The sequence below is a fragment of the Heterodontus francisci genome, unplaced genomic scaffold, assembly GCF_036365525.1.
Source record: "Heterodontus francisci isolate sHetFra1 unplaced genomic scaffold, sHetFra1.hap1 HAP1_SCAFFOLD_963, whole genome shotgun sequence".
In the NCBI taxonomy this organism is placed as follows: domain Eukaryota; kingdom Metazoa; phylum Chordata; class Chondrichthyes; order Heterodontiformes; family Heterodontidae; genus Heterodontus; species Heterodontus francisci.
Window position 1 is genome coordinate 148,114 of NW_027141196.1, and position 26,887 is coordinate 175,000.

Consider the following 26,887-nt stretch of genomic DNA (forward strand, 5'->3'; position numbering starts at 1 on the left):
TCCCTCAGTACTGTCCCGCCGGCAGAGTGGCGGTCCCTCAGTACTGACGCTCCGACAGCGCGGCACTCCCTCAGTACTGACTCTCCGACAGTGCGGCACTCCCTCAGCACTGACCCTCTGACAGTGCATCACTCCCTCAATACAGACCCTCCGACAGTGTAGCACTCCTTCAGTCCTGACCCTCCGACAGTGCGGCACGCCCTCAGTACTGACCCTCCGACAGTGCGGCACTCCCTCAGTACTGACTCTCCGACAGTTTGGCACTCCCTCGGTACTGACCCTCCGACAGTGCGGCGCACACTCAGTACTGACCCTCCGAAGGATGCGGCACTCCCTCAGTACTGACCCTCCGACAGTTGCGGCACTCCCTCAGTACTGACCCTCCGACAGTGCGGCACTCCTTCGGTACTGACCCTCCGACAGTGCGGCGCTCCCTCAGTACTGACCCTCCGACAGTTGCGGCACTCCCTCAGTACTGACCCTCCGATAGTGCGGCGCTCCCTCAGTACTGACTCTCTGACAGTGCGGCACTCCCTCGGTGCTGACCCTCCGACAGTGCAGCACTCCCTCAGTACTGACTCTCCAACAGTGCGGCACACCCTCAGTACTGACTCTCCAACAGTGCGGCACTCCATCAGTACTGACCCTCCGACAGTGCGGCACTCCCTCAGTACTGACTCTCCGACAGTGCGGCACTCCCTCCGTTCTGACTCTCCGACTGTGTGCCACTCCCTCAGTACTGACCCTCGGACAGTGCGGCACTCCCTCGGTACTGACCCTCTGACAGAGCGACGCACCCTCAGTACTGACCCTCTGAAGGATGCGGCGCTCCCTCGGTAGTGACCCTCCGACAGTGCGGCGCTCCCTCAGTACTGACCCTCTGACAGTGCAGCACTCCTTCAGTACTGACTCTCCGACAGTGTGGCACTCCCTCAGTACTGACCCGCCGGCTGTGTAGCACTCCCTCAGTGCTGACCCTCCGACAGTGCGGCACTCCCTCAGTACTGACCCTCTGACACTGTGGCGGTCCCTCAGTACTGACCCTCCGACAGCGCGGCACTCCCTCAGTACAGACTCTCCGACAGTGCGGTACTCCCTCGGTGCTGACCTTCCGACAGTGTGGTACTCCCTCGGTACTGACCCTCCGACAGTGCGGTACTCCCTCGGTACTGACACTCTGACAGTGCGGCACTCCCTCAGTACTGACCATCCGACAGTGCGGAACTCCCTCGGTACTGACCCTCTGATAGTGCGGCACTCCCTCAGTACTGACCCTCCGACAGTGCGGAGCTCCCTCGGTACTGACTCTCTGACTAGGCGGCGCTCCCTCAGTACTGACCCTCCGACAGCGCGGCACTCCCTCAGTACAGACTCTCCGACAGTGCGGCACTCCCTCAGTACTGACCCTCCGACAGTGCGGTGCTCCCTCTGTACTGACCCTCTTACAGTGCGGCGGTCCCTCAGTACTGACCCTCCGACAGTGCGGCACTCCCTCAGTACTGACTCTCCGACAGTTTGGCACTCCCTCGGTACTGACCCTCCGACAGAACGGCGCACCCTCAGTACTGACCCTCCGAAGGATGCGGCGCTCCCTCAGTACTGACCCTCCGACAGTGTGGCACTCCCTCAGTACTGACCCGCCGGCAGAGTGGCGGTCCCTCAGTACTGACCCTCCGACAGCGCGGCACTCCCTCAGTACAGACTCTCCGACAGTGCGGCACTCCTTCGGTACTGACCCTCCGACAGTGTGGCACTCCCTCAGTACTGACCCTCCGACAGCGCGGCACTCCCTCAGTACAGACTCTCCGACAGTGCGGCACTCCTTCGGTACTGACCCTCCGACAGTGTGGCACTCCCTCAGTACTGACCCTCCGACAGTTGCGGCACTCCCTCAGTACTGACCCTCCGACAGTTGCGGCACTCCCTCAGTACTGACCCTCTTACAGTGCGGCGCACCCTCAGTACTGACCCTCCGAAGGATGCGGCGCTCCCTCAGTACTGACCCTCCGACAGTGCGGCACTCCTTCGGTACTGACCCTCCGACAGTGTGGCACTCCCTCAGTACTGACCCTCCGACAGTTGCGGCACTCCCTCAGTACTGACCCTCCGACAGTGCGGCACTCCTTCGGTACTGACCCTCTGACAGTGTGACACTCCCTCAGTACTGACCCTCTGAAAGTGTGACACTCCCTCAGTACTGACCCTCTTACAGTGCGGCGCACCCTCAGTACTGACCCTCTGACAGTGCAGCACTCCTTTAGTACTGACCCTCCGACAGTGCGGCGCTCCCTCAGTACTGATCCTCCGACAGAGCGGCACTCCCTCAGTACTGACCCTCCGACAGAGCGGCACTCCCTCAGTACTGACCCTCCGACAGTGCGACACTCCCTCAGCACTGACCCTCCGACAGTGCGGCACTCCCTCAGTACTGACCCTCCGACAGTGCGGCACTCCCTCAGTACTGACCCTCCGACAGTGCGGCACTCCCTCGGTACTGACCCTCCGACAGTGCGGTGCTCCCTCAGTACTGACCCTCCGACAGTGCGGCACTCCCTCAGTACTGACCCTCCGACAGTGCGGCACTCCCTCGGTACTGACCCTCCGACAGTGTGGCACTCCCTCAGTACTGACCCTTCGACAGTGCGGCACTCCCTCAGTGCTGACTCTCCGAACGTGCGGCGCTCCCTCGGTGCTGACCCTCCGACAGTGCGGCGCTCCCTCAGTACTGACCCTCCGACGGTGCTGCACTCCCTCAGTACTGACCCTCCATCAGTGCAGCACTCCCTCAGTACTGAATCTCCGACAGTGCGGCACTCCCTCGGTACTGGCCCTCCGACAGTGCGGCGCACCCTCAGTACTGACCCTCCGAAGGATGCGGCGCTCCCTCAGTACTGACCCTCCGACAGAGTGGCGGTCCCTCAGTACTGACCCTCCGACAGTGCGGCACTCCTTCGGTACTGACCCTCCGACTTTGCGGCGCCCCTCAGTACTGACCCTCTGACAGTGCGGCGGTCCCTCAGTACTGACCCTCCGACAGTGCGGCACTCCTTCGGTACTGACCCTCCGACTTTGCGGCGCCCCTCAGTACTGACCCTCTGACAGTGCGGCGCACCCTCAGTACAGACCCTCCAAAGGTTGCGGCGCTCCCTCGGTACTGACCCTCCGACAGTGCGGCACTCCCTCGGTACTGACCCTCCAACAGTGCGCCCCTCCCTCAGTACTGACTCTCCGACAGTGTGGCACTCCCTCAGTACTGACTCTCCGAAAGTGCGGCGCTCCCTCAGTACTGACTCTCCGACAGCGCGGCACTCCTTCAGTACTGACCCTCCGACAGTGTGGCACTCCCTCAGTACTGACTCTCCGACAGTGCAGCACTCCTTCAGTACTGACCCTCCGACAGTGTGGCACTCCCACAGTACTGACCCTCCGACAGTGCGGCACTCCCTCAGTACTGACCCTCCGACGGTGCTGCACTGCCTCAGTACTGACCCTCCGACAATGCGGCACTCCGTCAGTACAGACCCTCCGACAGTGCGGCACTCCCTCAGTACTGACCCTCCGACAGTGCAGCACTCCCTCAGTACTGACCCTCCGACAGTGCGGAGCTCCCTCAGTACTGACCCTCCGACAGTGCAGCACTCCCTCAGTACTGACTCTCCGACATGCGGCACTCCCTCAGTACTGACTCTCCGAAAGTGCGGCGCTCCCTCAGTACTGACCCTCCGACAGCGCGGCACTCCCTCAGTACAGACTCTCCGACAGTGCGGCGCTCCCTCAGTACTGACCCTCTGACAGTGCAGCACTCCCTCAATACAGACCCTCCGACAGTGTAGCACTCCCTCAGTACTGACCCTCCGACAGTGCGGCACTCCCTCGGTACTGACCCTCCGACAGTGCGGTGCTCCCTCAGTACTGACCCTCCGAAGGTTTCGGCGCTCTCTCGGTACTGACCCTCCGACAGTTGCGGCACTCCCTCGATACTGACCCTCCGACAGTGCGGCACTCCCTCGGTACTGACCCTCCGACAGTGTGGCGCTCCCTCAGTACTGACCCTCCGGCAGAGTGGCACTCCCTCAGTACTGACTCTCCGACAGTGTGGCACTCCCTCAGTACTGACCCTCCGGCAGAGTGGCACTCCCTCAGTACTGACCCTCCGACGGTGCTGCACTCCCTCAGTACTGACCCTCCATCAGTGCAGCACTCCCTCAGTACTGACCCTCCGACAGAACGGCACTCCCTCGACACTGACCTTCCGACAGTGCGGCGCTCCCTCAGTACTGACCCTCCGACAGTGCGGCAGTCCCTCAGTACTGACTCCGACAGTGTGGCACTCCCTCGGTACTGACCCTCCGACAGTGCGGCGCTCCCTCAGTACTGACCCTCTGAAGGCTGCGGCGCTCCCTCAGTACTGACCCTCTGAAGGCTGCGGCGCTCCCTTAGTACTGACCCTCCGACAGTGCGGCACTCCCTCAGTACTGACCCTCCGACAGAGCGGCACTCCCTCAACACTGACCCTCCGACAGTGCGGCGCTCCCTCAGCACTGACCCTCCGACAGTGCGGCGCTCCCTCAGTACTGACCCTCCGACAGTGCGGCACTCCCTCATTACTGACTCTCCGACATGCGGCACTCCCTCAGATCTGAATCTCCGACAGTGCGGCAGTCCCTCGGTATGGACCCTCCGACAGTGCGGCTCTCCCTCAGTACTGACCCTCCGACAGTGCGGCACTCCCTCGGTACTGACCCTCCGACAGTGCGGCGCTCCCTCAGTACTGACTCTCCGACAGTGCGGCGCTCCCTCAGTACTGACCCTCCGACAGAGCGGCACTCCCTCAGTACTGACCCTCCGACAGTGCGGCGCTCCCTCAGTACTGACCCTCCGACAGTGCGGCACTCCCTCAGATCTGAATCTCCGACAGTGCGGCAGTCCCTCGGTATGGACCCTCCGACAGTGCGGCTCTCCCTCAGTACTGACCCTCCGACAGTGCGGCACTCCCTCGGTACTGACCCTCCGACAGTGCGGCGCTCCCTCAGTACTGACTCTCCGACAGTGTGGCACTCCCTCAGTACTGACCCTCCGACAGAGCGGCACTCCCTCGACACTGACCTTCCGACAGTGCGGCGCTCCCTCAGTACTGACCCTCCGACAGTGCGGCACTCCCTCGGTACTGACCCTCCGACAGTGCGGCGCTCCCTCAGTACTGACCCTCCGACAGTGCGGCGCTCCCTCAGTACTGACCCTCCGACAGAGCGGCACTCCCTCGACACTGACCCTCCGACAGTGCGGCACTCCCTCATTACTGACTCTCCGACATGCGGCACTCCCTCAGATCTGAATCTCCGACAGAGCGGCGCTCCCTCAGTACTGACCCTCCGACAGTGCGGCACTCCCTCAGTACTGACCCTCCGACAGTGCGGCAGTCCCTCGGTATGGACCCTCCGACAGTGCGGCTCTCCCTCAGTACTGACCCTCCGACAGTGCGGCACTCCCTCGGTACTAACCCTCCGACAGTGCGGCGCTCCCTCAGTACTGACCCTCTGACAGTGCGGCAGTCCCTCGGTATGGACCCTCCGACAGTGCGGCTCTCCCTCAGTACTGACCCTCCGACAGTGCGGCACTCCCTCAGTACTGACCCTCCGACAGTGCGGCAGTCCCTCGGTATGGACCCTCCGACAGTGCGGCTCTCCCTCAGTACTGACCCTCCGACAGTGCGGCACTCCCTCTGCACTGACCCTCCGACAGTGCGGCACTCCCTCAGTGCTGACTCTCCGACAGTTTGGCACTCCCTCAGTACTGACTCTCCGACAGTGCGGCACTCCCTCTGTACTGACCTTCCGACAGTGCGGCGCTCCCTCTTTACTGACCTTCCGACAGTGCGGCGCTCCCTCAGTACTGTCCCTCCGACAGTGCGGCACTCCCTCAGTACTGACCTGCCGGCAGAGTGGCGGTCCCTCAGTACAGACTCTCCGACAGTGTGACACTCCCTCAGTACTGACCCTCTGACACTGCGGCACTCCCTCAGTGCTGACCCGCCGGCAGAGTGACGGTCCCTCAGTACTGACCCTCCGACAGTGCGGCACTCCCTCAGTACTGACTCTCCGACAGTTTGGCACTCCCTCAGTAGTGACTCTCCGACAGTTTGGCACTCCCTCAGTACTGACCCTCCGACAGTGTGACACTCCCTCAGTACTGTCCCGCCGGCAGAGTGGCGGTCCCTCAGTACTGACGCTCCGACAGCGCGGCACTCCCTCAGTACTGACTCTCCGACAGTGCGGCACTCCCTCAGCACTGACCCTCTGACAGTGCATCACTCCCTCAATACAGACCCTCCGACAGTGTAGCACTCCTTCAGTCCTGACCCTCCGACAGTGCGGCACGCCCTCAGTACTGACCCTCCGACAGTGCGGCACTCCCTCAGTACTGACTCTCCGACAGTTTGGCACTCCCTCGGTACTGACCCTCCGACAGTGCGGCGCACACTCAGTACTGACCCTCCGAAGGATGCGGCACTCCCTCAGTACTGACCCTCCGACAGTTGCGGCACTCCCTCAGTACTGACCCTCCGACAGTGCGGCACTCCTTCGGTACTGACCCTCCGACAGTGCGGCGCTCCCTCAGTACTGACCCTCCGACAGTTGCGGCACTCCCTCAGTACTGACCCTCCGATAGTGCGGCGCTCCCTCAGTACTGACTCTCTGACAGTGCGGCACTCCCTCGGTGCTGACCCTCCGACAGTGCAGCACTCCCTCAGTACTGACTCTCCAACAGTGCGGCACACCCTCAGTACTGACTCTCCAACAGTGCGGCACTCCATCAGTACTGACCCTCCGACAGTGCGACACTCCCTCAGTACTGACCCTCTGACACTGCGGCACTCCCTCAGTGCTGACCCGCCGGCAGAGTGACGGTCCCTCAGTACTGACCCTCCGACAGTGCGGCACTCCCTCAGTACTGACTCTCCGACAGTTTGGCACTCCCTCAGTAGTGACTCTCCGACAGTTTGGCACTCCCTCAGTACTGACCCTCCGACAGTGTGACACTCCCTCAGTACTGTCCCGCCGGCAGAGTGGCAGTCCCTCAGTACTGACGCTCCGACAGCGCGGCACTCCCTCAGTACTGACTCTCCGACAGTGCGGCACTCCCTCAGCACTGACCCTCTGACAGTGCATCACTCCCTCAATACAGACCCTCCGACAGTGTAGCACTCCTTCAGTCCTGACCCTCCGACAGTGCGGCACGCCCTCAGTACTGACCCTCCGACAGTGCGGCACTCCCTCAGTACTGACTCTCCGACAGTTTGGCACTCCCTCGGTACTGACCCTCCGACAGTGCGGCGCACACTCAGTACTGACCCTCCGAAGGATGCGGCACTCCCTCAGTACTGACCCTCCGACAGTTGCGGCACTCCCTCAGTACTGACCCTCCGACAGTGCGGCACTCCTTCGGTACTGACCCTCCGACAGTGCGGCGCTCCCTCAGTACTGACCCTCCGACAGTTGCGGCACTCCCTCAGTACTGACCCTCCGATAGTGCGGCGCTCCCTCAGTACTGACTCTCTGACAGTGCGGCACTCCCTCGGTGCTGACCCTCCGACAGTGCAGCACTCCCTCAGTACTGACTCTCCAACAGTGCGGCACACCCTCAGTACTGACTCTCCAACAGTGCGGCACTCCATCAGTACTGACCCTCCGACAGTGCGGCACTCCCTCAGTACTGACTCTCCGACAGTGCGGCACTCCCTCCGTTCTGACTCTCCGACTGTGTGCCACTCCCTCAGTACTGACCCTCGGACAGTGCGGCACTCCCTCGGTACTGACCCTCTGACAGAGCGACGCACCCTCAGTACTGACCCTCTGAAGGATGCGGCGCTCCCTCGGTAGTGACCCTCCGACAGTGCGGCGCTCCCTCAGTACTGACCCTCTGACAGTGCAGCACTCCTTCAGTACTGACTCTCCGACAGTGTGGCACTCCCTCAGTACTGACCCGCCGGCTGTGTAGCACTCCCTCAGTGCTGACCCTCCGACAGTGCGGCACTCCCTCAGTACTGACCCTCTGACACTGTGGCGGTCCCTCAGTACTGACCCTCCGACAGCGCGGCACTCCCTCAGTACAGACTCTCCGACAGTGCGGTACTCCCTCGGTGCTGACCTTCCGACAGTGTGGTACTCCCTCGGTACTGACCCTCCGACAGTGCGGTACTCCCTCGGTACTGACACTCTGACAGTGCGGCACTCCCTCAGTACTGACCATCCGACAGTGCGGCACTCCTTCGGTACTGACCCTCTGACAGTGTGACACTCCCTCAGTACTGACCCTCTGAAAGTGTGACACTCCCTCAGTACTGACCCTCTTACAGTGCGGCGCACCCTCAGTACTGACCCTCTGACAGTGCAGCACTCCTTTAGTACTGACCCTCCGACAGTGCGGCACTCCCTCAGTACTGACCCTCCGACAGTGCGGAGCTCCCTCGGTACTGACTCTCTGACTAGGCGGCGCTCCCTCAGTACTGACCCTCCGACAGCGCGGCACTCCCTCAGTACAGACTCTCCGACAGTGCGGCACTCCCTCAGTACTGACCCTCCGACAGTGCGGTGCTCCCTCTGTACTGACCCTCTTACAGTGCGGCGGTCCCTCAGTACTGACCCTCCGACAGTGCGGCACTCCCTCAGTACTGACTCTCCGACAGTTTGGCACTCCCTCGGTACTGACCCTCCGACAGAACGGCGCACCCTCAGTACTGACCCTCCGAAGGATGCGGCGCTCCCTCAGTACTGACCCTCCGACAGTGTGGCACTCCCTCAGTACTGACCCGCCGGCAGAGTGGCGGTCCCTCAGTACTGACCCTCCGACAGCGCGGCACTCCCTCAGTACAGACTCTCCGACAGTGCGGCACTCCTTCGGTACTGACCCTCCGACAGTGTGGCACTCCCTCAGTACTGACCCTCCGACAGCGCGGCACTCCCTCAGTACAGACTCTCCGACAGTGCGGCACTCCTTCGGTACTGACCCTCCGACAGTGTGGCACTCCCTCAGTACTGACCCTCCGACAGTTGCGGCACTCCCTCAGTACTGACCCTCCGACAGTTGCGGCACTCCCTCAGTACTGACCCTCTTACAGTGCGGCGCACCCTCAGTACTGACCCTCCGAAGGATGCGGCGCTCCCTCAGTACTGACCCTCCGACAGTGCGGCACTCCTTCGGTACTGACCCTCCGACAGTGTGGCACTCCCTCAGTACTGACCCTCCGACAGTTGCGGCACTCCCTCAGTACTGACCCTCCGACAGTGCGGCACTCCTTCGGTACTGACCCTCTGACAGTGTGACACTCCCTCAGTACTGACCCTCTGAAAGTGTGACACTCCCTCAGTACTGACCCTCTTACAGTGCGGCGCACCCTCAGTACTGACCCTCTGACAGTGCAGCACTCCTTTAGTACTGACCCTCCGACAGTGCGGCGCTCCCTCAGTACTGATCCTCCGACAGAGCGGCACTCCCTCAGTACTGACCCTCCGACAGAGCGGCACTCCCTCAGTACTGACCCTCCGACAGTGCAACACTCCCTCAGTACTGACCCTCCGACAGTGCGGCACTCCCTCAGTACTGACCCTCCGACAGTGCGACACTCCCTCAGCACTGACCATCCGACAGTGCGGCACTCCTTCAGTACTGACTCTCCGACAGTGTGGCACTCCCTCAGTACTGACCCGCCGGCAGAGTGGCGGTCCCTCAGTACTGACCCTCCGACAGTGCGGCACTCCCTCAGTACTGACCCTCCGACAGTGCGGCACTCCCTCGGTACTGACCCTCCGACAGTGCGGTGCTCCCTCAGTACTGACCCTCCGACAGTGCGGCACTCCCTCAGTACTGACCCTCCGACAGTGCGGCACTCCCTCGGTACTGACCCTCCGACAGTGTGGCACTCCCTCAGTACTGACCCTTCGACAGTGCGGCACTCCCTCAGTGCTGACTCTCCGAACGTGCGGCGCTCCCTCGGTGCTGACCCTCCGACAGTGCGGCGCTCCCTCAGTACTGACCCTCCGACGGTGCTGCACTCCCTCAGTACTGACCCTCCATCAGTGCAGCACTCCCTCAGTACTGACCCTCCGACAGTGTGGTACTCCCTCGGTGCTGACCTTCCGACAGTGCGGCACTCCCTCAGCACTGACCCTCTGACAGTTTGGCACTCCCTCAGTACTGAATCTCCGACAGTGCGGCACTCCCTCGGTACTGACCCTCCGAAGGATGCGGCGCTCCCTCAGTACTGACCCTCCGACAGAGTGGCGGTCCCTCAGTACTGACCCTCCGACAGTGCGGCACTCCTTCGGTACTGACCCTCCGACTTTGCGGCGCCCCTCAGTACTGACCCTCTGACAGTGCGGCGGTCCCTCAGTACAGACCCTCCAAAGGTTGCGGCGCTCCCTCGGTACTGACCCTCCAACAGTGCGCCCCTCCCTCAGTACTGACTCTCCGACAGTGTGGCACTCCCTCAGTACTGACTCTCCGAAAGTGCGGCGCTCCCTCAGTACTGACTCTCCGACAGCGCGGCACTCCCTCAGTACTGACCCTCTGACAGAGTAGCACTCCTTCAGTACTGACCCTCCGACAGTGTGGCACTCCCTCAGTACTGACTCTCCGACAGTGCAGCACTCCTTCAGTACTGACCCTCCGACAGTGTGGCACTCCCACAGTACTGACCCTCCGACAGTGCGGCACTCCCTCAGTACTGACCCTCCGACAGTGCGGTGCTCCCTCAGTACTGACCCTCCGACAGTGCGGTGCTCCCTCAGTACTGACTCTCCGACATGCGGCACTCCCTCAGTACTGACTCTCCGAAAGTGCGGCGCTCCCTCAGTACTGACTCTCCGACAGCGCGGCACTCCCTCAGTACAGGCTCTCCGACAGTGCGGCGCTCCCTCAGTACTGACCCTCTGACAGTGCAGCACTCCCTCAATACAGACCCTCCGACAGTGTGGCACTCCCTCAGTACTGACTCTCCGACAGTGCAGCACTCCTTCAGTACTGACTCTCCGACAGTGTGGCACTCCCACAGTCCTGACCCTCCGACAGTGCAACACTCGGTCAGTGCTGACCCTCCGACAGTGCGGCACTCCCTCGGTACTGACCCTCCGACAGTGCGGTGCTCCCTCAGTACTGACCGTCCGACTGTGTAGCACTCCCTCAGTACTGACCCTCAGAAATAGCGGCACTCCCTCACTACTGACCCTCTGACACTGCGGCACTCCCTCAGTACTGACCCTCCGACATTGCGACACTCCCTCAGTCCTGACCCTCCGACAGTGCAACACTCCCTTCGTACTGTCCCTCCGACAGTGCGGCACTCTCTCAGTACTGACCCTCCGACAGTGCAACACTCCGTCAGTGCTGACCCTCCGACAGTGCGGCACTCTCTCAGTGCTGACCCTCCGACAGTGCGGCACTCCCTCAGTACTGACCCTCCAACAGTGCGACACTCCCTCAGTACTGAATGGCCCTCCTCCTATTCCACATTCCCAGAGCAAGGATTAATTCTGGTGTTGAGGGATAGGTGGAAAAGGTGGGTGGGGATTGAGGGATATGGGGTGAAGGTGGGAGCGATGGGGGAGAAGGTGGGTGGGATTGAGGGATATGGGGTGAATGTGGGAGGGATGGGGGAGAAGGTGGGTGGGGATTGAGGGATATGGGGAGAAGGTGGGTGGGATTGAGGGATGGCGGAGAAGGTGGGTGGGATTGAGGGACGGGGGAGAAGGTGGGTGGGATTGAGGGATGGCGGAGAAGGTGGGTGGGATTGAGGGACGGGGGAGAAGGTGGGTGGGATTGAGGGACGGGGGAGAAGTTGGGTGGGATTGAGGGACGGGGGAGAAGGTGGGTGGGATTGAGGGATATGGGGAGAAGGTGGGTGGGATTGAGGGATGGCGGAGAAGGTGGGTGGGATTGAGGGACGGGGGAGAAGGTGGGTGGGATTGAGGGATGGCGGAGAAGGTGGGTGGGATTGAGGGACGGGGGAGAAGGTGGGTGGGATTGAGGGACGGGGGAGAAGTTGGGTGGGATTGAGGGATATGGGGAGAAGGTGGGTGGGATTGAGGGATGTCTTTCCAAGGGATTCTCGCTGATCCTATCTTTTCTGGGCCTAGGTCCAGAGCTGAGGAGTGTGCCTCCCACCGATCGGGAAGACACGCCAATGGAGTTGACGTCTCGGAGCACGAGCCACGAGGAACCACCAGCGTCCCCGCCGCAGCCGCGTGCCTCCCCCGCCAGGGCGGCCGAGCCGCTGGCCCCCGTCGCCGGCTTGACGCCTCGGGCCCCTCCCACAGCTCCGTTGGTGAAGACCACCATGGTCGAGCTGCGGTCGAGCCGCCCGGAGCCGCTCACCCTCCAACTGATCCTCACCACCGTGTGCCAGGAGAACCTCTCCCGTCAGAGGGCCCGCTTTGCCGAGGGCGCCCCCGGTGCCAGGCCTGGGCCTCGGGCCTTTGCCAGCCTGGGGCCCCCCCCGGCCCTCAGGTCCCCGCTGCCGGCGGACCCCGGCGCGCGATCCAGTTCCTCCGAGACTGAAGCACCGGTGCCGGGGGAGAGACTGCCCAGGCCTGGCGAGAAGGCCTCGGCCAAGGGGACCCTACACAGCGGACTCGGCGCCCCAGCCCGCCCAGGGGCGCCTGCCGTCAACATCCCCAATCTCCCACGCCCTCAGAATCCCGGACGAGCCCCCTCCTCGGATGGGCTGGACTCCGAGGGGCCCTCCGCTGACTCGGAGGAGCTGGCCCCGGCCTGGGCCCGGCGGTCAGCCTCGGCGGTGGGCTCCAGCGGATTGGACACGACCTCGCCCGTCTCGGCCGCCCGGGCGCCCGGGGCCTCCTCCCCCGGCTCCGCCACCTCCTCTGGTGCCGAGAGTTTGCCGCTCCTCCCCTCATCCTCGGCCTCGCCCCGGCCAGGCCGCCCTCGGGCCCCGCCGCTCTCCCCGGCCACTGGCCGCCAGCCCAGCAGGCCGCTGCTCCACCTCCTGGAAGAGGGGGAGGGCCGGGGGGTTCTAGAACCTTCCTGGGTCACAATGGCGGCCGGGGTCGTCGCCTGGGCGACGGCTCCAGGTGGGGCCTGCAGGGGCCAGAGGGCATTCCCGCCGCCAGAGGCCTCGCTGGAGCTCGCAGCACGACTGGAAGCTTCTGGAAGCGACACTTTGGAGGACGAGGGGGCCGAGGAGGAGCAGGAGGAGGGCGAGGAGGAGGCCAACGACTCGCACACCGACGCGGAGATCTCCTCGCTGGCCTCGGGCCTGGCCTACTCCGAGCGGGCCCGGAGCACCGCCACCCGCGTGGAGTCCTTGGGGAGCAGCCCGCCGGAGGCTCCGCCCGACAAGGCCGCCACCTCGGATTCGGAGGAGGACGAAGAGGAGGAGGAGGAGGAGGAGGAGGACGACAGCGGGGAACCTGAGGCGACCTCGGGAGAGCTGGACGTGGCCTCCTCCGAGCCGCCGGTCGCCTACTCCAGACGCGAGGGAGGCCCTGCGGCCTACTACTACTACTCCTGCCAGCACCACCAGCAGCAGGAGGAGGTGGAGGAGGCCTCGATGGACGACGGCGGAAGAGTGTCCCCGTGGGCCCTGTCAGCGGGCGGTTCCTCGCGCCACTGGAGGGCAGTGGGAGGGAAGAGCGAGCAGGGGGCTCCCTCGCCCGGCGGTGAGCCACAGGCCCCGGGCATGCGCCCCCGGGGTGACGGGTTGAAGCCGTCCCGGCCCCCTCAGCGGCGGCCCCCGCCACCGTTTGACCCAGCCGCCGTCAGCCGCCTCAACACCTCGCTCTGGGTCTTCGAGCACTTCCAGGCTCTCGCCCGCCGCCCGCCTCCGCTCCTCCTGCACGCGGGCGATGCGGGCAAGAGCCAGCTGCGGCACCCCCATCTCCCTCCCCCTCCCCCTCCCCCCCCCCACCGTCCGCTCCGCCGCCTGTCCCCGCCTCCGCGGCCCCCGGCGGCCGGGCCGGGCCCACGCTTCGAGCTGGAGCCCGAGGAGCGGGCCCTGATCGACCTGCTGGCCTCAGCCGACAGCTCCCCCCGCCCGGCCGTGCCCGACAGCCGCCTCATCTGGGTGCCCACCTCCGACCGCGAGTACTGGGCGGCCTTCTACTTCACCGGCCTCGAAGCTGCTCACCAACTACTGCGTCAGCGCTGGTGGGAGTGCAGGAGGCAAGCGAAGACGGTATGATGGCCGGAGCAGAGGAGCTTCGGCGCAGGAAGTGGTGGGGTGGGTGGGGTGCTGCGGCCAGGGGAAATGGACGGATTTCCTGTCTGGTGGCCGAGGAGTTTTAACCGAGCTTTACTGACCAAAATCGACAAATAAAGAAAAAATGTCTTTCCTTTAACCTAGAGTCAGATGCAGGCTGGTCTGTACCGCGTGTGCCACCAACGCAACCTTCACTCGGGTACCAGCCGCAGAGTTTCTCCGCGGAGTTTCCCATTACCCTCCCTACGCCAGGGCACAAGCCTCCCCAGCACCACGACCCAGGCCTAGACAGGAGAGGGCCGAGGATACAGCCTGGGCCTCTCCCGGCTTTGCCTCCATCCTCAGTTGAAGCCATCACCCACCTACCAGGGCAGGTGTCGCACGGTCGGAGGGTCAGTACTGAGGGAGCGTTGCACTGTCGGAGTGTCAGTACTGGGGGAGTGCCGCACTGTCGGAGAGTCAGTACTGAGGGAGCGTCGCACTGTCGGAGTGTCAGTACTGGGGGAGTGCCGCACTGTCGGAGGGTCAGTACTGAGGGAGTGTCGCACTGTCGGAGAGTCAGTACTGAGGGAGTGTCACACTGTCGGAGGGTCTGTACTGAGGGAGTGTCGCACTGTCGGAGGGTCAGTACTGGGGGAGTGCCGCACTGTCGCACTGTCAGTACTGAGGGAGCGCCACACTGTCGGAGGGTCTGTACTGAGGGAGCGCCGCACTGTCGGAGGGTCAATACTGAGGGGGTGTCGGAGGGTCAGTACTGAGGGAGCGCCGCACTGTCGGAGGGTCAGTACTGAGGGAGTGCCGTACTTTCCGAGGGTCTGTACTGAGGGAGTGTCGCACTGTCGGAGGGTCTGTACTGAGGGAGTGCTGCACTGTCGGAGAGTCTGTACTGAGGGAGTGTCGCACTGTCAGTACTGAGGGAGCGCCACACTGTCGGAGGGTCAATACTGAGGGGGTGTCGGAGGGTCAGTACTGAGGGAGTGCCGCACTGTCGGAGGGTCAGTACTGAGGGAGTGCCGTACTTTCCGAGGGTCTGTACTGAGGGAGTGTCGCACTGTCGGAGAGTCAGTACTGAGGGAGTGTCACACTGTCGGAGGGTCTGTACTGAGGGAGTGTCGCACTGTCAGTACTGAGGGAGCGCCACACTGTCGGAGGGTCTGTACTGAGGGAGTGCTGCACTGTCGGAGAGTCTGTACTGAGGGAGTGTCGCACTGTCAGTACTGAGGGAGCGCCACACTGTCGGAGGGTCAATACTGAGGGGGTGTCGCACTGTCAGTACTGAGGGAGCGCCACACTGTCGGAGGGTCAATACTGAGGGGGTGTCGGAGGGTCAGTACTGAGGGAGTGCCGCACTGTCGGAGGGTCTGTACTGAGGGAGTGCCGTACTTTCCGAGGGTCTGTACTGAGGTATTGCAGTCTTTGGGGGGAATGCGAGGGAGAGTTAATTGTTGTCCATGAAGAAAGTCCCAGTCATGGTTGAACCAGCCTGTGCTCCAGGTCAGAGGTTATCCGCGTGTGAACTGTTGTGGGCTCCTTCTCGGTCAGTGACACCCCCAGCTACTGATTACGTCAATCATGTACATCGGGCTGGTACCCTGGAAATAACTGACAGGGTGGAGTGGCTGGAACGAAAGGAATGGGCCGAATGGCCGTCTCTGTGCCTCTCTGATGGGTGCAATGACTGAAGGCGTGCAACGGAGAACGAGAGAGGGAGACGGCGAGAGAGAGGAGGGGGGAAGAGAGGGAGAAAGACAGAGAGCGAGAGAGACAGAGAAAGAGCGTGTGAGGGGCAGAGTGAAAAAGAGAGAGAGAGAGAGAGAGAGACAGCCATGGAAAGACAGAGAGACAGAGAGAGGGAAAGCGAGGGGGGAAGAGAGAGGCAGAGGGAGGTGAATCGAGGTGACTGCTTTTGCGCAGGTTCTTGAGGTTTGGATCCATTTGTCATTGGGGTGCAGAATGTAACACAAACCTGACCCGGGACTGAAGTAAATAATCAGAGCAGCAACACAGTTAAAATATAATTTTATTGAGAGGTTTTGTCGCACCCTCCCTCCACACAGTACGAGGGGGGATTTAAGTAGAACAAGTTGAATGCGTGGGATCGCCGAGGGGGAGACAATCATCGGGATGGCACAAGAGGTGAGGGTGCAAAGAGAGACAAGACGAACAGCACCATAGGAAATAACGGCAATGAAGTCATCAGGGGGGTGGGGGGCGGTGAGGGGATGTCTCCTGGGAGGAACAGATGAAACCCTTGATAAAATTCCGAGGGGAAAAAAAAAAAAACAGGACAGCTCCAAGCAACTGACAAACAGAAGCGCACGAGGAGCGCTCCTTGACAGTGGCCCCTCGTCCTGTCGTGCCTCGGAAATTTAAACCCCAGCCGGTAGGGAGGCCCTGCGGCCTCCTACTACTACTACGACAGACACCAGCAGCAGCTGGAACAGGAGGAGGCCTCATTTTAGACTCCGACTCCAAACGAGTTGGGGGGGGGGGGACTGTCGGGGTCTCTGCGGGGGCGGTGCTGGAGCAGGGAGCGACAAAAAATGCACAGAGTGAAAACAAAAGCAGCTTTCCGATTTTTTTTTAATTAGATTTTAAAAAAAACAATTTACAGGCTATTTTAAACGGCACCAAATTCCACGGCATCCAGCTCCGATGATTCAGACACCGGACGGAGTCTGGGGGATCATGACAACACTGTTCAAGTTAGCACCAGAGTTGACGTGGGTTTTTGTTTTCCCTCGCACGATCCAAGTTACTTCTTGCCTTGGACGACGCACTTTCCCGGGGGACATCCTGTCAAGGGAGAGGAAAGATCGATTCAGAAATCGGACAAGGGAATCAGAGACGGAGCGAGAATTATTTGCGAGCCGCCCATGCAGTTTTTGAGTGAGCAGCCGCTGTTGTAGGAAATGCGGCCAGGAATTGCCGCACAGGAAGATCCCACAAACCGTGACGTGACAATCACCCAGAATATCCCTGTTTGTTTTTTTTTTTCCAGTGACGTTGGCTGAGGGTTCAATGTTGGGCGCCGGGGAGAACTCCCTCCACACTGCGCCTCCTCTCTTCTTCCAATGGTGGCCGTGGGATCTTTTACATCCACCCGTGAGGGCAGACGGGGGCGGTGGGGGGTGGTGGTTAAAGTCTTGTCCTGAAGGACGGCAGATGCCGACAGCGCAGCACTCCCTCAGTACTGCCCTTTGCAAATGTTCAGGAACTTATCCCAAGACTCGATATAAAACTGGTTGGGTCTCAACAAGAGTACTGCGTCCAATTCTGGGCACCACACTCGGGAAGGATGTGAAGGCGTTGGAGAGGGCGCAGAAAAGATTCACGATTCCCGGGATGAGGGAGTTCGGTGACGTGGAGCAATTGGAGAAGCTGGGGCTGTTGGCCTCGGAGGAGAGAAGGTCGAGAGGAGATTTGACAGAGGCATTCCAAACCAAGGAGGGGTCTGTACAGAGTAGACAGGCAGAGACTACTCCCATTGGCAGAAGGGTCGGGAAGCAGAGGGACCCCGATCTCAGGCGATTGGCAAACGAACCAATGGTGACACGTGGCAAAATCTTTCCACGCAGCGAGAGTTTGGGACCTGGGATGTGGGCGTCGCTGGCTAAGCCAGCATTAATTGTCCATCCATAATTCAGAAGGTGCTGGCTCGGCCGTTTCGGGAGGGGTGGGGGGGGGGCAGTCACACACTTACCCCCATAGCCGTTGCCGAAGTAACCATTCAGCGGATATTTCCCTTCCTTGGCCCCTGGAGGAGAGGAGGAAACTCCGGGATTAGTGAGGCAGGAGACACCCACCCTCAAACATCAGAGATCGCGGACACAGGGATATCTGACACACCAGCCCTCACCCTCCAGAAAGAATCAGAGTGAGAGAGAAAGGGAGTGAAATAGTCGGAGTAGTGAAAGGCAGGAACGAGTGGGGGAAGAGAGAGAGAGAAAGAGAGAGAGAGAGAGATAGGCAGAAAGAGCGAGCAACAGAAAGAGATGAGAGGGAGAGAGGGAGAGAGAGAGAGAGACAGAAAGAGAGAGAGAGAGAGACAGAGGCAGAGAAAGAGAGAGAGAGAAAGAAAGCGAGACAGAGAGAGAGAGACAGAGAGACAGACAGAGAAATAGACAGAGAGAGAGAGATAGGCAGAAAGAGCGAGCGACAGAAAGAGGAGAGAGAGGCAGAGAGAGAGACAGAAAGAGAGAGAGAGACAGAGGCAGAGAAAGAGAGAGAGAGACAGAAAGAGAGAAAGAGAGGGAGAGAGACAGAGGCAGAGAAAGAGAGAGACAGAAAGAGAGAAAGAGAGAGAGAAACAGAGGCAGAGAAAGAGAGAGAGAAACAGAGAGAAAGAAAGACAGAGACACAGAGAGAGAGAGAGAGGCAGAAAGACAGAGAGAGACAGAAAGACAGAGAGAGACAGACAGAGGCAGAGAGACAGAGACAGAGAATGAGGGAGACAGAGGCAGAGAAAGAGAGAGAGAGCGACAGAAAGATGAGACAGAGAGTGATTCACAGAAAGAGAGTTAGAGAGAGAGAGAGAGAGAGACAGAAATGAGACAATCATCCTGATGAACACATCTTTGAGAGAATCTCTCTCTCATTCATCGTTGCCCCTGTCCAGACCCCAGAAACCTCCCACTGTGTGTCCCGGAGTTCTCAGTGCCACTTACCCAGCTGATCAGGGACCTGGCCCACTCCGAGTTGTCTGTACCCACCTGGTTTAGCAGTGAGAAAGAGAAAAAAAAAACAGTCAGCTCGGTGACGGAGAAAAACAAAACACGAGACACGGGGAACCGGGTGTCGAACCCTTGCCAGTCCTGCCCTCCAACAGGGTCCAGCTCTCAGTAACACATCTACAGGAAGTGCCGCCTCGCTTTGCCGGGTCTTCCGATACAACGAAGGGTGAGGCCAGCACAGGAAGATCCCAGGCCACGTTCCCGCACTCGTGCTGGGTTGGCAGGACCCCTACGCTGGTGCGCGTGGCCAAAGTGGTGCACCGCGGGCTGGAGGCCTTGCTCGGCCTTGGGGGCGTGTGACGCCCCTCGCACTCCAACAGCCCGCTGGCGTACGTCCGCAGGAGGAACGGCCAATGAGGCGAGGCTTTCGAGCGGGGCGGAGGAGGGGAGAGGGACCCGGTCACATTTCTCACCGCACAGTCGGACACAAGCCCGCCCTCCGAACCCGTCCCCCTTACCAGCTGCCATTCCTTGGGAGGGTCCAGTGCCCAGGAATCCAGTCTGAAGCTGCCCGTTCCCTAAACGGAGAAAGGTCGGCGGGTTACTGAAAGGTCAGAGTACGGCGCTCCCTCAGTACTGACCCTCCGACAGTGCGGCACTCCCTCGGTACTGACCCTCCTACAGTGCGGCGCTCCCTCAGTACTGACCCTCCGACAGTGCGGCGCTCCCTCAGTACTGACCCTCCGACAGTGTGACACTCCCTCAGTACTGACCCTCCCACAGTGAGGCGCTCCCTCAGTACTGACCCAACAACAGTGCGGCACTCGCTCAGTACTGACCCTCCGACAGTGCGGCACTCCCTCAGTACTGACCCTCCGACAGTGCGGCACTCCCTCAGTACTGACCCTCCGACAGTGCGGCGCTCCCTCAGTACTGACCCTCCCACAGTGCGGCACTCCCTCAGTACTGACCCTACAACAGTGCGGAGCTCCCTCAGTGCTGACCCTCTGACAATGCGGAGCTCCCACAGTACTGACCCTCCCACAGTGCAGCACTCCCTCAGTACTGACCCTACAACAGTGCGGAGCTCCCTCAGTGCTGACCCTCTGACAATGCAGAGCTCCCTCAGTACTGACCCTCCCACAGTGCGGCACTCCCTCAGTACTGACCCTCCGACAGTGCGGCACTCCCTCAGTACTGACCCTCCGACAGTGGGGATCTTGTTCCAGAATATAAGGGCAGTACCACTGTAAAGTGCGACCCCATTACTTACCGTACTTCATGCCAGAGGGGTCACCCAGTAGCCTTAAACCTGCCTCAGGGACACCATAGGGCAGCTGACTGGCACCTGAGAGGTGAAAGGAGCAAAGGTTTAAGGGGACACAGAGAATGAAACCATTACACACAATGGGCAGTTTAAATCGATCACAGGCACTGAGCACATCTGAAATGAGGGGTGTCACAGTGTGTTAGATACACTGTCCTTTCCCCCCTCTGGGACCGGGTGTCACAGTGTGTTAGATACACTGTCCTTTCCCCCTCTGGGACCGGGTGTCACAGTGTGTTAGATACACTGTCCTTTCCCCCCTCTGGCACCGGGTGTCACAGTGTGTTAGATACACTGTCCTTTCCCTCTCTGGGACCGGGTGTCACAGTGTGTTAGATACACTGTCCTTTCCCCCCTCTGGGACCGGGTGTCACAGTGCGTTAGATACACTGTCCTTTCCCCCTCTGGGACCGGGTGTCACAGTGCGTTAGATACACTGTCCTTTCCCCCTCTGGGACCGGGTGTCACAGTGCGTTAGATACACTGTCCTTTCCCCCTCTGTGACCGGGTTTTACAGTGCGTTAGATACACTGTCCTTTCCCCCTCTGTGACCGGGTTTTACAGTGTGTTAGATACACTGTCCTTTCCCCCTCTGGGACTGGGTGTCACAGTGTGTTAGATACACTGTCCTTTCCCCCTCTGGGACCGGGTGTCACAGTGTGTTAGATACACTGTCCTTTCCCCCTCTGTGACCGGATGTCACAGTGTGTTAGATACACTGTCCTTTCCCCCTCTGTGACCGGATGTCACAGTGTGTTAGATACACTGTCCTTTCCCCCTCTGGGACTAGGTGTCACAGTGCGTTAGATACACTGTCCTTTCCCCCTCTGTGACCGGATGTCACAGTGTGTTAGATACACTGTCCTTTCCCCCTCTGTGACCGGATGTCACAGTGTGTTAGATACACTGTCCTTTCCCCCTCTGGGACTAGGTGTCACAGTGCGTTAGATACACTGTCCTTTCCCCCTCTGGGACCGGATGTCACAGTGTGTTAGATACACTGTCCTTTCCCCCTCTGGGACTGGGGGTCACAGTGTGTTAGATACACTGTCCTTTCCCCCTCTGGGACTGGGGGTCACAGTGCGTTAGATACACTGTCCTTTCCCTCTCTGGGACCGGGTGTCACAGTGCGTTAGATACACTGTCCTTTCCCCCTCTGGGACCGGATGTCACAGTGTGTTAGATACACTGTCCTTTCCCCCTCTGGGACTGGGGGTCACAGTGTGTTAGATACACTGTCCTTTCCCCCTCTGTGACCGGATGTCACAGTGTGTTAGATACACTGTCCTTTCCCCCTCTGGGACTAGGTGTCACAGTGCGTTAGATACACTGTCCTTTCCCCCTCTGTGACCGGATGTCACAGTGTGTTAGATACACTGTCCTTTCCCCCTCTGTGACCGGATGTCACAGTGTGTTAGATACACTGTCCTTTCCCCCTCTGGGACTAGGTGTCACAGTGCGTTAGATACACTGTCCTTTCCCCCTCTGGGACCGGATGTCACAGTGTGTTAGATACACTGTCCTTTCCCCCTCTGGGACTGGGGGTCACAGTGTGTTAGATACACTGTCCTTTCCCCCTCTGGGACTGGGGGTCACAGTGCGTTAGATACACTGTCCTTTCCCTCTCTGGGACCGGGTGTCACAGTGCGTTAGATACACTGTCCTTTCCCCCTCTGGGACCGGATGTCACAGTGTGTTAGATACACTGTCCTTTCCCCCTCTGGGACTGGGGGTCACAGTGTGTTAGATACACTGTCCTTTCCCCCTCTGTGACCGGATGTCACAGTGTGTTAGATACACTGTCCTTTCCCCCTCTGGGACTAGGTGTCACAGTGTGTTAGATACACTGTCCTTTCCCCCTCTGGGACTAGGTGTCACAGTGCGTTAGATACACTGTCCTTTCCCCCTCTGTGACCGGATGTCACAGTGTGTTAGATACACTGTCCTTTCCCCCTCTGGGACCGGGTGTCACAGTGTGTTAGATACACTGTCCTTTCCCCCTCTGGGACCGGGTGTCACTGTGTGTTAGATACACTGTCCTTTCCCCCTCTGTGACCGGGTGTCACAGTGTGTTAGATACACTGTCCTTTCCCCCTCTGGGACTAGGTGTCACAGTGCGTTAGATACACTGTCCTTTCCCCCTCTGGGACCGGATGTCACAGTGTGTTAGATACACTGTCCTTTCCCCCTCTGGGACCGGATGTCACAGTGTGTTAGATACACTGTCCTTTCCCCCTCTGGGACTGGGGGTCACAGTGCGTTAGATACACAGTCGAGCAGACGATTCTGGAATAACTAACCCAGCCCCGCAGGAACGAGTGGCTGTCCGTTGTAGGGGAGACCGGCACCTGTGAAAAAGAGGAGGCAGGGTTACGAATCGGCAGGATACATTTTTATATTCCCCGCGTTTCGCCTCGTGCCCTTGGTTTGGTGACCACAGCGGTGATGTTGGCATCGGCGCGCCCCGGCGACCGAGCAGTTCGCCCCAGGCATCATCCCCCGCGATGGGAGGGACCTGACATTGAGGGCCACTGTCCTTAGATTCGGAAGCAGTGAGATTCCCGTAAGGATTTCTGCTCGGAATCAGTGTACGGTGAGTGAGATGAAGGTCTGCTGAAGGTTTCTTTTTTTTTTTTTTGTTGCGTCCCGTCGCGGCCGCAAGACTCGGGGAGGGGTGCGCGGGTCCCCGGGAGGGTGCGGAGGAGATTTCTCAGAATGGTTCCAGGGAATGAGGGGGATTTTAGTTACAGGGTTAGGTTGGAGATGCTGGGGGCCGGGGCTGTTCTCCCTGGGGTGAAGGAGATTGAGGGGGGAGAGTTGATCGAGGGGCACGAGATTCTGACAGGTTTACATCAGGTCTGCAGGGCTCCCGGGATCAAGTGGGGGGAGGGGGAAATGGAGACCCAGCCGGGACTCGAAGGCTCGAATGGGCCCCTTCTGTGTCGTCAATGCCCGGAGGTCAAAGCAAAATGTGGGCATTTTCCCGCGGGTAGGTCGCGGGCGGGTGGGGCGGGTGCACTATTCGACTGAGGCAGGCGTCGCATCGCAGGAGGTTTGGGGGGGGGGGGGGGGCCCCAGGGAGGTGCCAGGAGGTGGGACGGTGGGTTCCAATGAGCGTGTGGGTCATCTGCGCTGCCCCGCCCACCCGCTCAGCCGACGGGAGCTGCAGCACACACCAGGCTGGGAGGGCAGTTGACCGGGGCTGAGGCGGGGATTTGGGGAACGGGGTGGGGTGGGGTGGGGCGGGCAATGTTAGCACTTGAAGGCGATGATGAGGTGCGGGGAGTGGGGGGGGGGCGAGTTAATCAGGAGGAGAAATGCGAAAACAAAACAAGGTGGCTTCGGTTGAAGATAGCCCCAACGCTGTGTGAACTGCGCGCCGCACGCTACAGTTCACCAGCTCTATCTCCGAACGAAGCGTGTGTACCGTATTTTCCGGCCTTCTCGTCGGGCCCAGCAGAGGCCATTGTTTGAGCCGCATACAGGGGCTGTGCAGCCTCACCTGCGGGGGCAAAACAGACTTGCAAAAAGGAGGAAGAGTGTCAAATAAACAAAGTGAAATGTCACCAGTACGGGGGTTAGATACAGAGTAAAGTTCCCTCTCCACTGTCCCCATCAAACACTCCCCAGGACAGGTACAGTACGGGGGTTAGATACAGAGTAAAGTTCCCTCTCCACTGTCCCCATCAAACACTCCCCAGGACAGGTACAGTACGGGGGTTAGATACAGAGTAAAGCTCCCTCTCCACTGTCCCCATCAAACACTCCCCAGGACAGGTACAGTACGGGGGTTAGATACAGAGTAAAGCTCCCTCTACACTGTCCCCATCAAACACTCCCAGGACAGGTACAGTACGGGGGTTAGATACAGAGTAAAGCTCCCTCTACACTGTCCCCATCAAACACTCCCCAGGACAGGTACAGTACGGGGGTTAGATACAGAGTAAAGCTCCCTCTACACTGTCCCCCATCAAACACTCCCAGGACAGGTACAGTACGGGGGTTAGATACTGAGTAAAGCTCCCTCTGCAACTCCTCTATCCGGTCAAACCCTGCCCCACCCAGACCACCACAGCGGGAGGGTTCGGCCATGAACACTTACCATATTTGCCCGCTGCAGGCGCAACACCTAGTCCATTGGTCAGTCCTGGCTGTGCTCCATACAAAGCTTGTCCTGCATCAAAGGAATATCGAGAAACACAGTCGGTCAGTGGGAAGCTGTTCTGATGCACCCCACTTCGGGGGACACAGAGGGTGAGAGTGGACATGGGCTGTGGGTGATTAAATGGGTGGAGAGTCAGTGATAGGGGAGAGTGGACATGGGCTGTGGGTGATTAAATGGGTGTAGAGTCAGTGATAGGGGAGAGTGGACATGGGCTGTGGGTGATTAAATGGGTGTAGAGTCAGTGATAGGGGAGAGTGGACATGGGCTGTGGGTGATTAAATGGGTGTAGAGTCAGTGTTAGGGGGAGAGTGGACATGGGCTGTGGGTGATTAAATGGGTGTAGAGTCAGTGATAGGGGGAGAGTGGACATGGACTGTGGGTGATTAAATGGGTGTAGAGTCAGTGATAGGGGAGAGTGGACATGGGCTGTGGGTGATTAAATGGGTGTACAGTCAGTGATAGGGGAGAGTGGACATGGACTGTGGGTGATTAAATGGGTGTAGAGTCAGTGATAGGGGAGAGTGGACATGGGCTGTGGGTGATTAAATGGGTGTAGAGTCAGTGATAGGGGAGAGTGGACATGGGCTGTGGGTGATTAAATGGGTGTAGAGTCAGTGATAGAGGAGAGTGGACATGGGCTGTGGGTGATTAAATGGGGGTAGAGTCAGTGATAGGGGAGAGTGGACATGGGCTGTGGGTGATTAAATGGGGGTAGAGTCAGTGATAGGGGAGAGTGGACATGGGCTGTGGGTGATTAAATGGGTGTAGAGTCAGTGTTAGGAGGAGAGTGGACATGGGCTGTGGGTGATTAAATGGGTGTAGAGTCAGTGATAGGGGGAGAGTGGACATGACTGTCGGAAGGGATTAAATGGGACGCGGGCAATTTTCTTGCTTGTGTGTCCATGCCTGGCGGTCACATTCCCAGCTCCCGCAGATTCCGTACCCAAACCTTTTCCTGCCTTGGCTCCGTACGCACCTCCATCGGCCAGTAGACCGGGATAGCCTGCAGAAGGGAAAGGAGGGATTCACTGAGGGATCACTGGAACACCAGGAAACACACACCGTCACTGAGCTCTCCAGTGGACTGCAGTCAACGAGTTCATCGAATCATTTGCGGTACAGAAACAGCCCGTTCGGCCCATCTTCTCCGTGCTGGCGTTTCTACTCCCCCCCCCCCCCCCCCCCACCCCCCCCCCACGAGTCTCCTCCCACCCCTTCTCCATCTCCCCCCCATCACCATTTCCTTCTATTCCTGTCTCCCTCCTGTGTTTATCCAGCTCCCCCACCTTAAACCCATCGATCCGATTCACCTCAAACCCACTCCCTGTGGGAGCGAGTCCCACATTCTCACCACTCCCTGGGGGAAAGACCATTCTCCTGAATTCCCCCATTGGATTTATTAGAGACTGTCTTATATTGATGGGCCCCTCGTTCTGGTCTCGCCCGCAAGTGGAAACATCTTCTCTACGTCTACCCGATCGAAACCCCTGTCGTAATCTTGAAGACCTCGATCAGGTTCACCCCTCAGCCTTCTCTGTTCTAGAGAAAAGAGCCCCAGCCTGGTCAATCTTTCCTGATAGTTATAACCTCTCAGTTCAGGTATTTTAGCAAATCTTATCTTCTCCAGTGTCTCTATATACTTTTATAACATGGAGACCGGAACTGTACACAGTGCTCCGAGTGTGGTCTAACTGAGGGATATGGAGACTGGAACTGTACACAGTGCTCCGAGTGTGGTCTAACCGAGGGATACGGAGACCGGAACTGTACACAGTGCTCCGAGTGTGGTCTAACCGAGGGATATGGAGACCGGAACTGTACACAGTGTTCAGAGTGTGGTCTAACCGAGGGATATGGAGACCAGAACTGTACACAGTGCTCCGAGTGTGGTCTAACCGAGGAATATGGAGACCAGAACTGTACACAGTGCTCCGTGTGGTCTAACCGAGGGATATGGAGACCAGAACTGTACACAGTGCTCCGAGTGTGGTCTAACTGAGGGATATGGAGACCGGAACTGTACACAGTGCTCCGAGTGTGGTCTAACTGAGGGATATGGAGACCGGAACTGTGCACAGTGCTCCGAGTGTGGTCTAACCGAGGGATATGGAGACCAGAACTGTACACAGTGCTCCGAGTGTGGTCTAACCGAGGGATATGGAGACCGGAGTGTGTCTCGTGGGTTCTCATCTAAATCAGCTCTCTCACTCTAAATTCCTCCCCACGTAGATCTGGCGCGATCGGGTCCTCACCGTTGCCGTAGCTTGTGGCCACCTGGACTCCTGGGAAGGTTCCGGCTCCCAGTAATCCAGCCGCCGCTGGGAAACCTCCGGCACCGTAACCTGCGTTGGGTGGGGGGGGGGGGGGACAGAGAGAGATACAGAGAGGGTCAGACAGGTCACTGCGGCAAAATGGAGGACAACAGTAGGCTCAGGGTTAGCGGGGAGGTGCCCCTGGCAGGCAGGGGGCGGGAGTAACCTAACGCAGGAGGTCGCCAAGGGTCAACGGCGGAG

General features: G+C 59.7%; 2 protein-coding genes across 5 annotated transcripts in view; one reads left to right on the forward strand and one right to left on the reverse strand.

Annotated features, from left to right (window-relative positions):
* LOC137362455 (nascent polypeptide-associated complex subunit alpha, muscle-specific form-like) overlaps window positions 1-14,223 on the forward strand; it is a 126,858-nt gene extending 112,635 nt beyond the window's left edge. For all 4 annotated transcript variants that reach the window (XM_068026845.1, XM_068026843.1, XM_068026842.1 and 1 more), the window contains one exon: window positions 12,132-14,223. In XM_068026845.1, the coding sequence (XP_067882946.1) occupies window positions 12,132-14,191 (2,060 nt within the window). In that variant the 3' untranslated portion in view covers window positions 14,192-14,223. The remainder of the gene's footprint in view (window positions 1-12,131) is intronic.
* A 2,018-nt stretch (window positions 14,224-16,241) lies between these two features.
* Window positions 16,242-26,887, reverse strand: part of LOC137362454 (elastin-like) — a 70,669-nt gene continuing 60,023 nt past the window's right edge. Inside the window, exons 8-16 of the mRNA XM_068026841.1 lie at window positions 26,627-26,716; window positions 25,318-25,377; window positions 24,312-24,383; window positions 22,510-22,557; window positions 20,156-20,230; window positions 19,401-19,460; window positions 18,877-18,921; window positions 17,913-17,966; window positions 16,242-17,005 (exon numbers count right to left, since the gene is read on the reverse strand). Coding sequence (XP_067882942.1) covers window positions 16,965-17,005; window positions 17,913-17,966; window positions 18,877-18,921; window positions 19,401-19,460; window positions 20,156-20,230; window positions 22,510-22,557; window positions 24,312-24,383; window positions 25,318-25,377; window positions 26,627-26,716 — 545 coding nt within the window. The 3' untranslated portion in view covers window positions 16,242-16,964. The remainder of the gene's footprint in view (window positions 17,006-17,912; window positions 17,967-18,876; window positions 18,922-19,400; window positions 19,461-20,155; window positions 20,231-22,509; window positions 22,558-24,311; window positions 24,384-25,317; window positions 25,378-26,626; window positions 26,717-26,887) is intronic.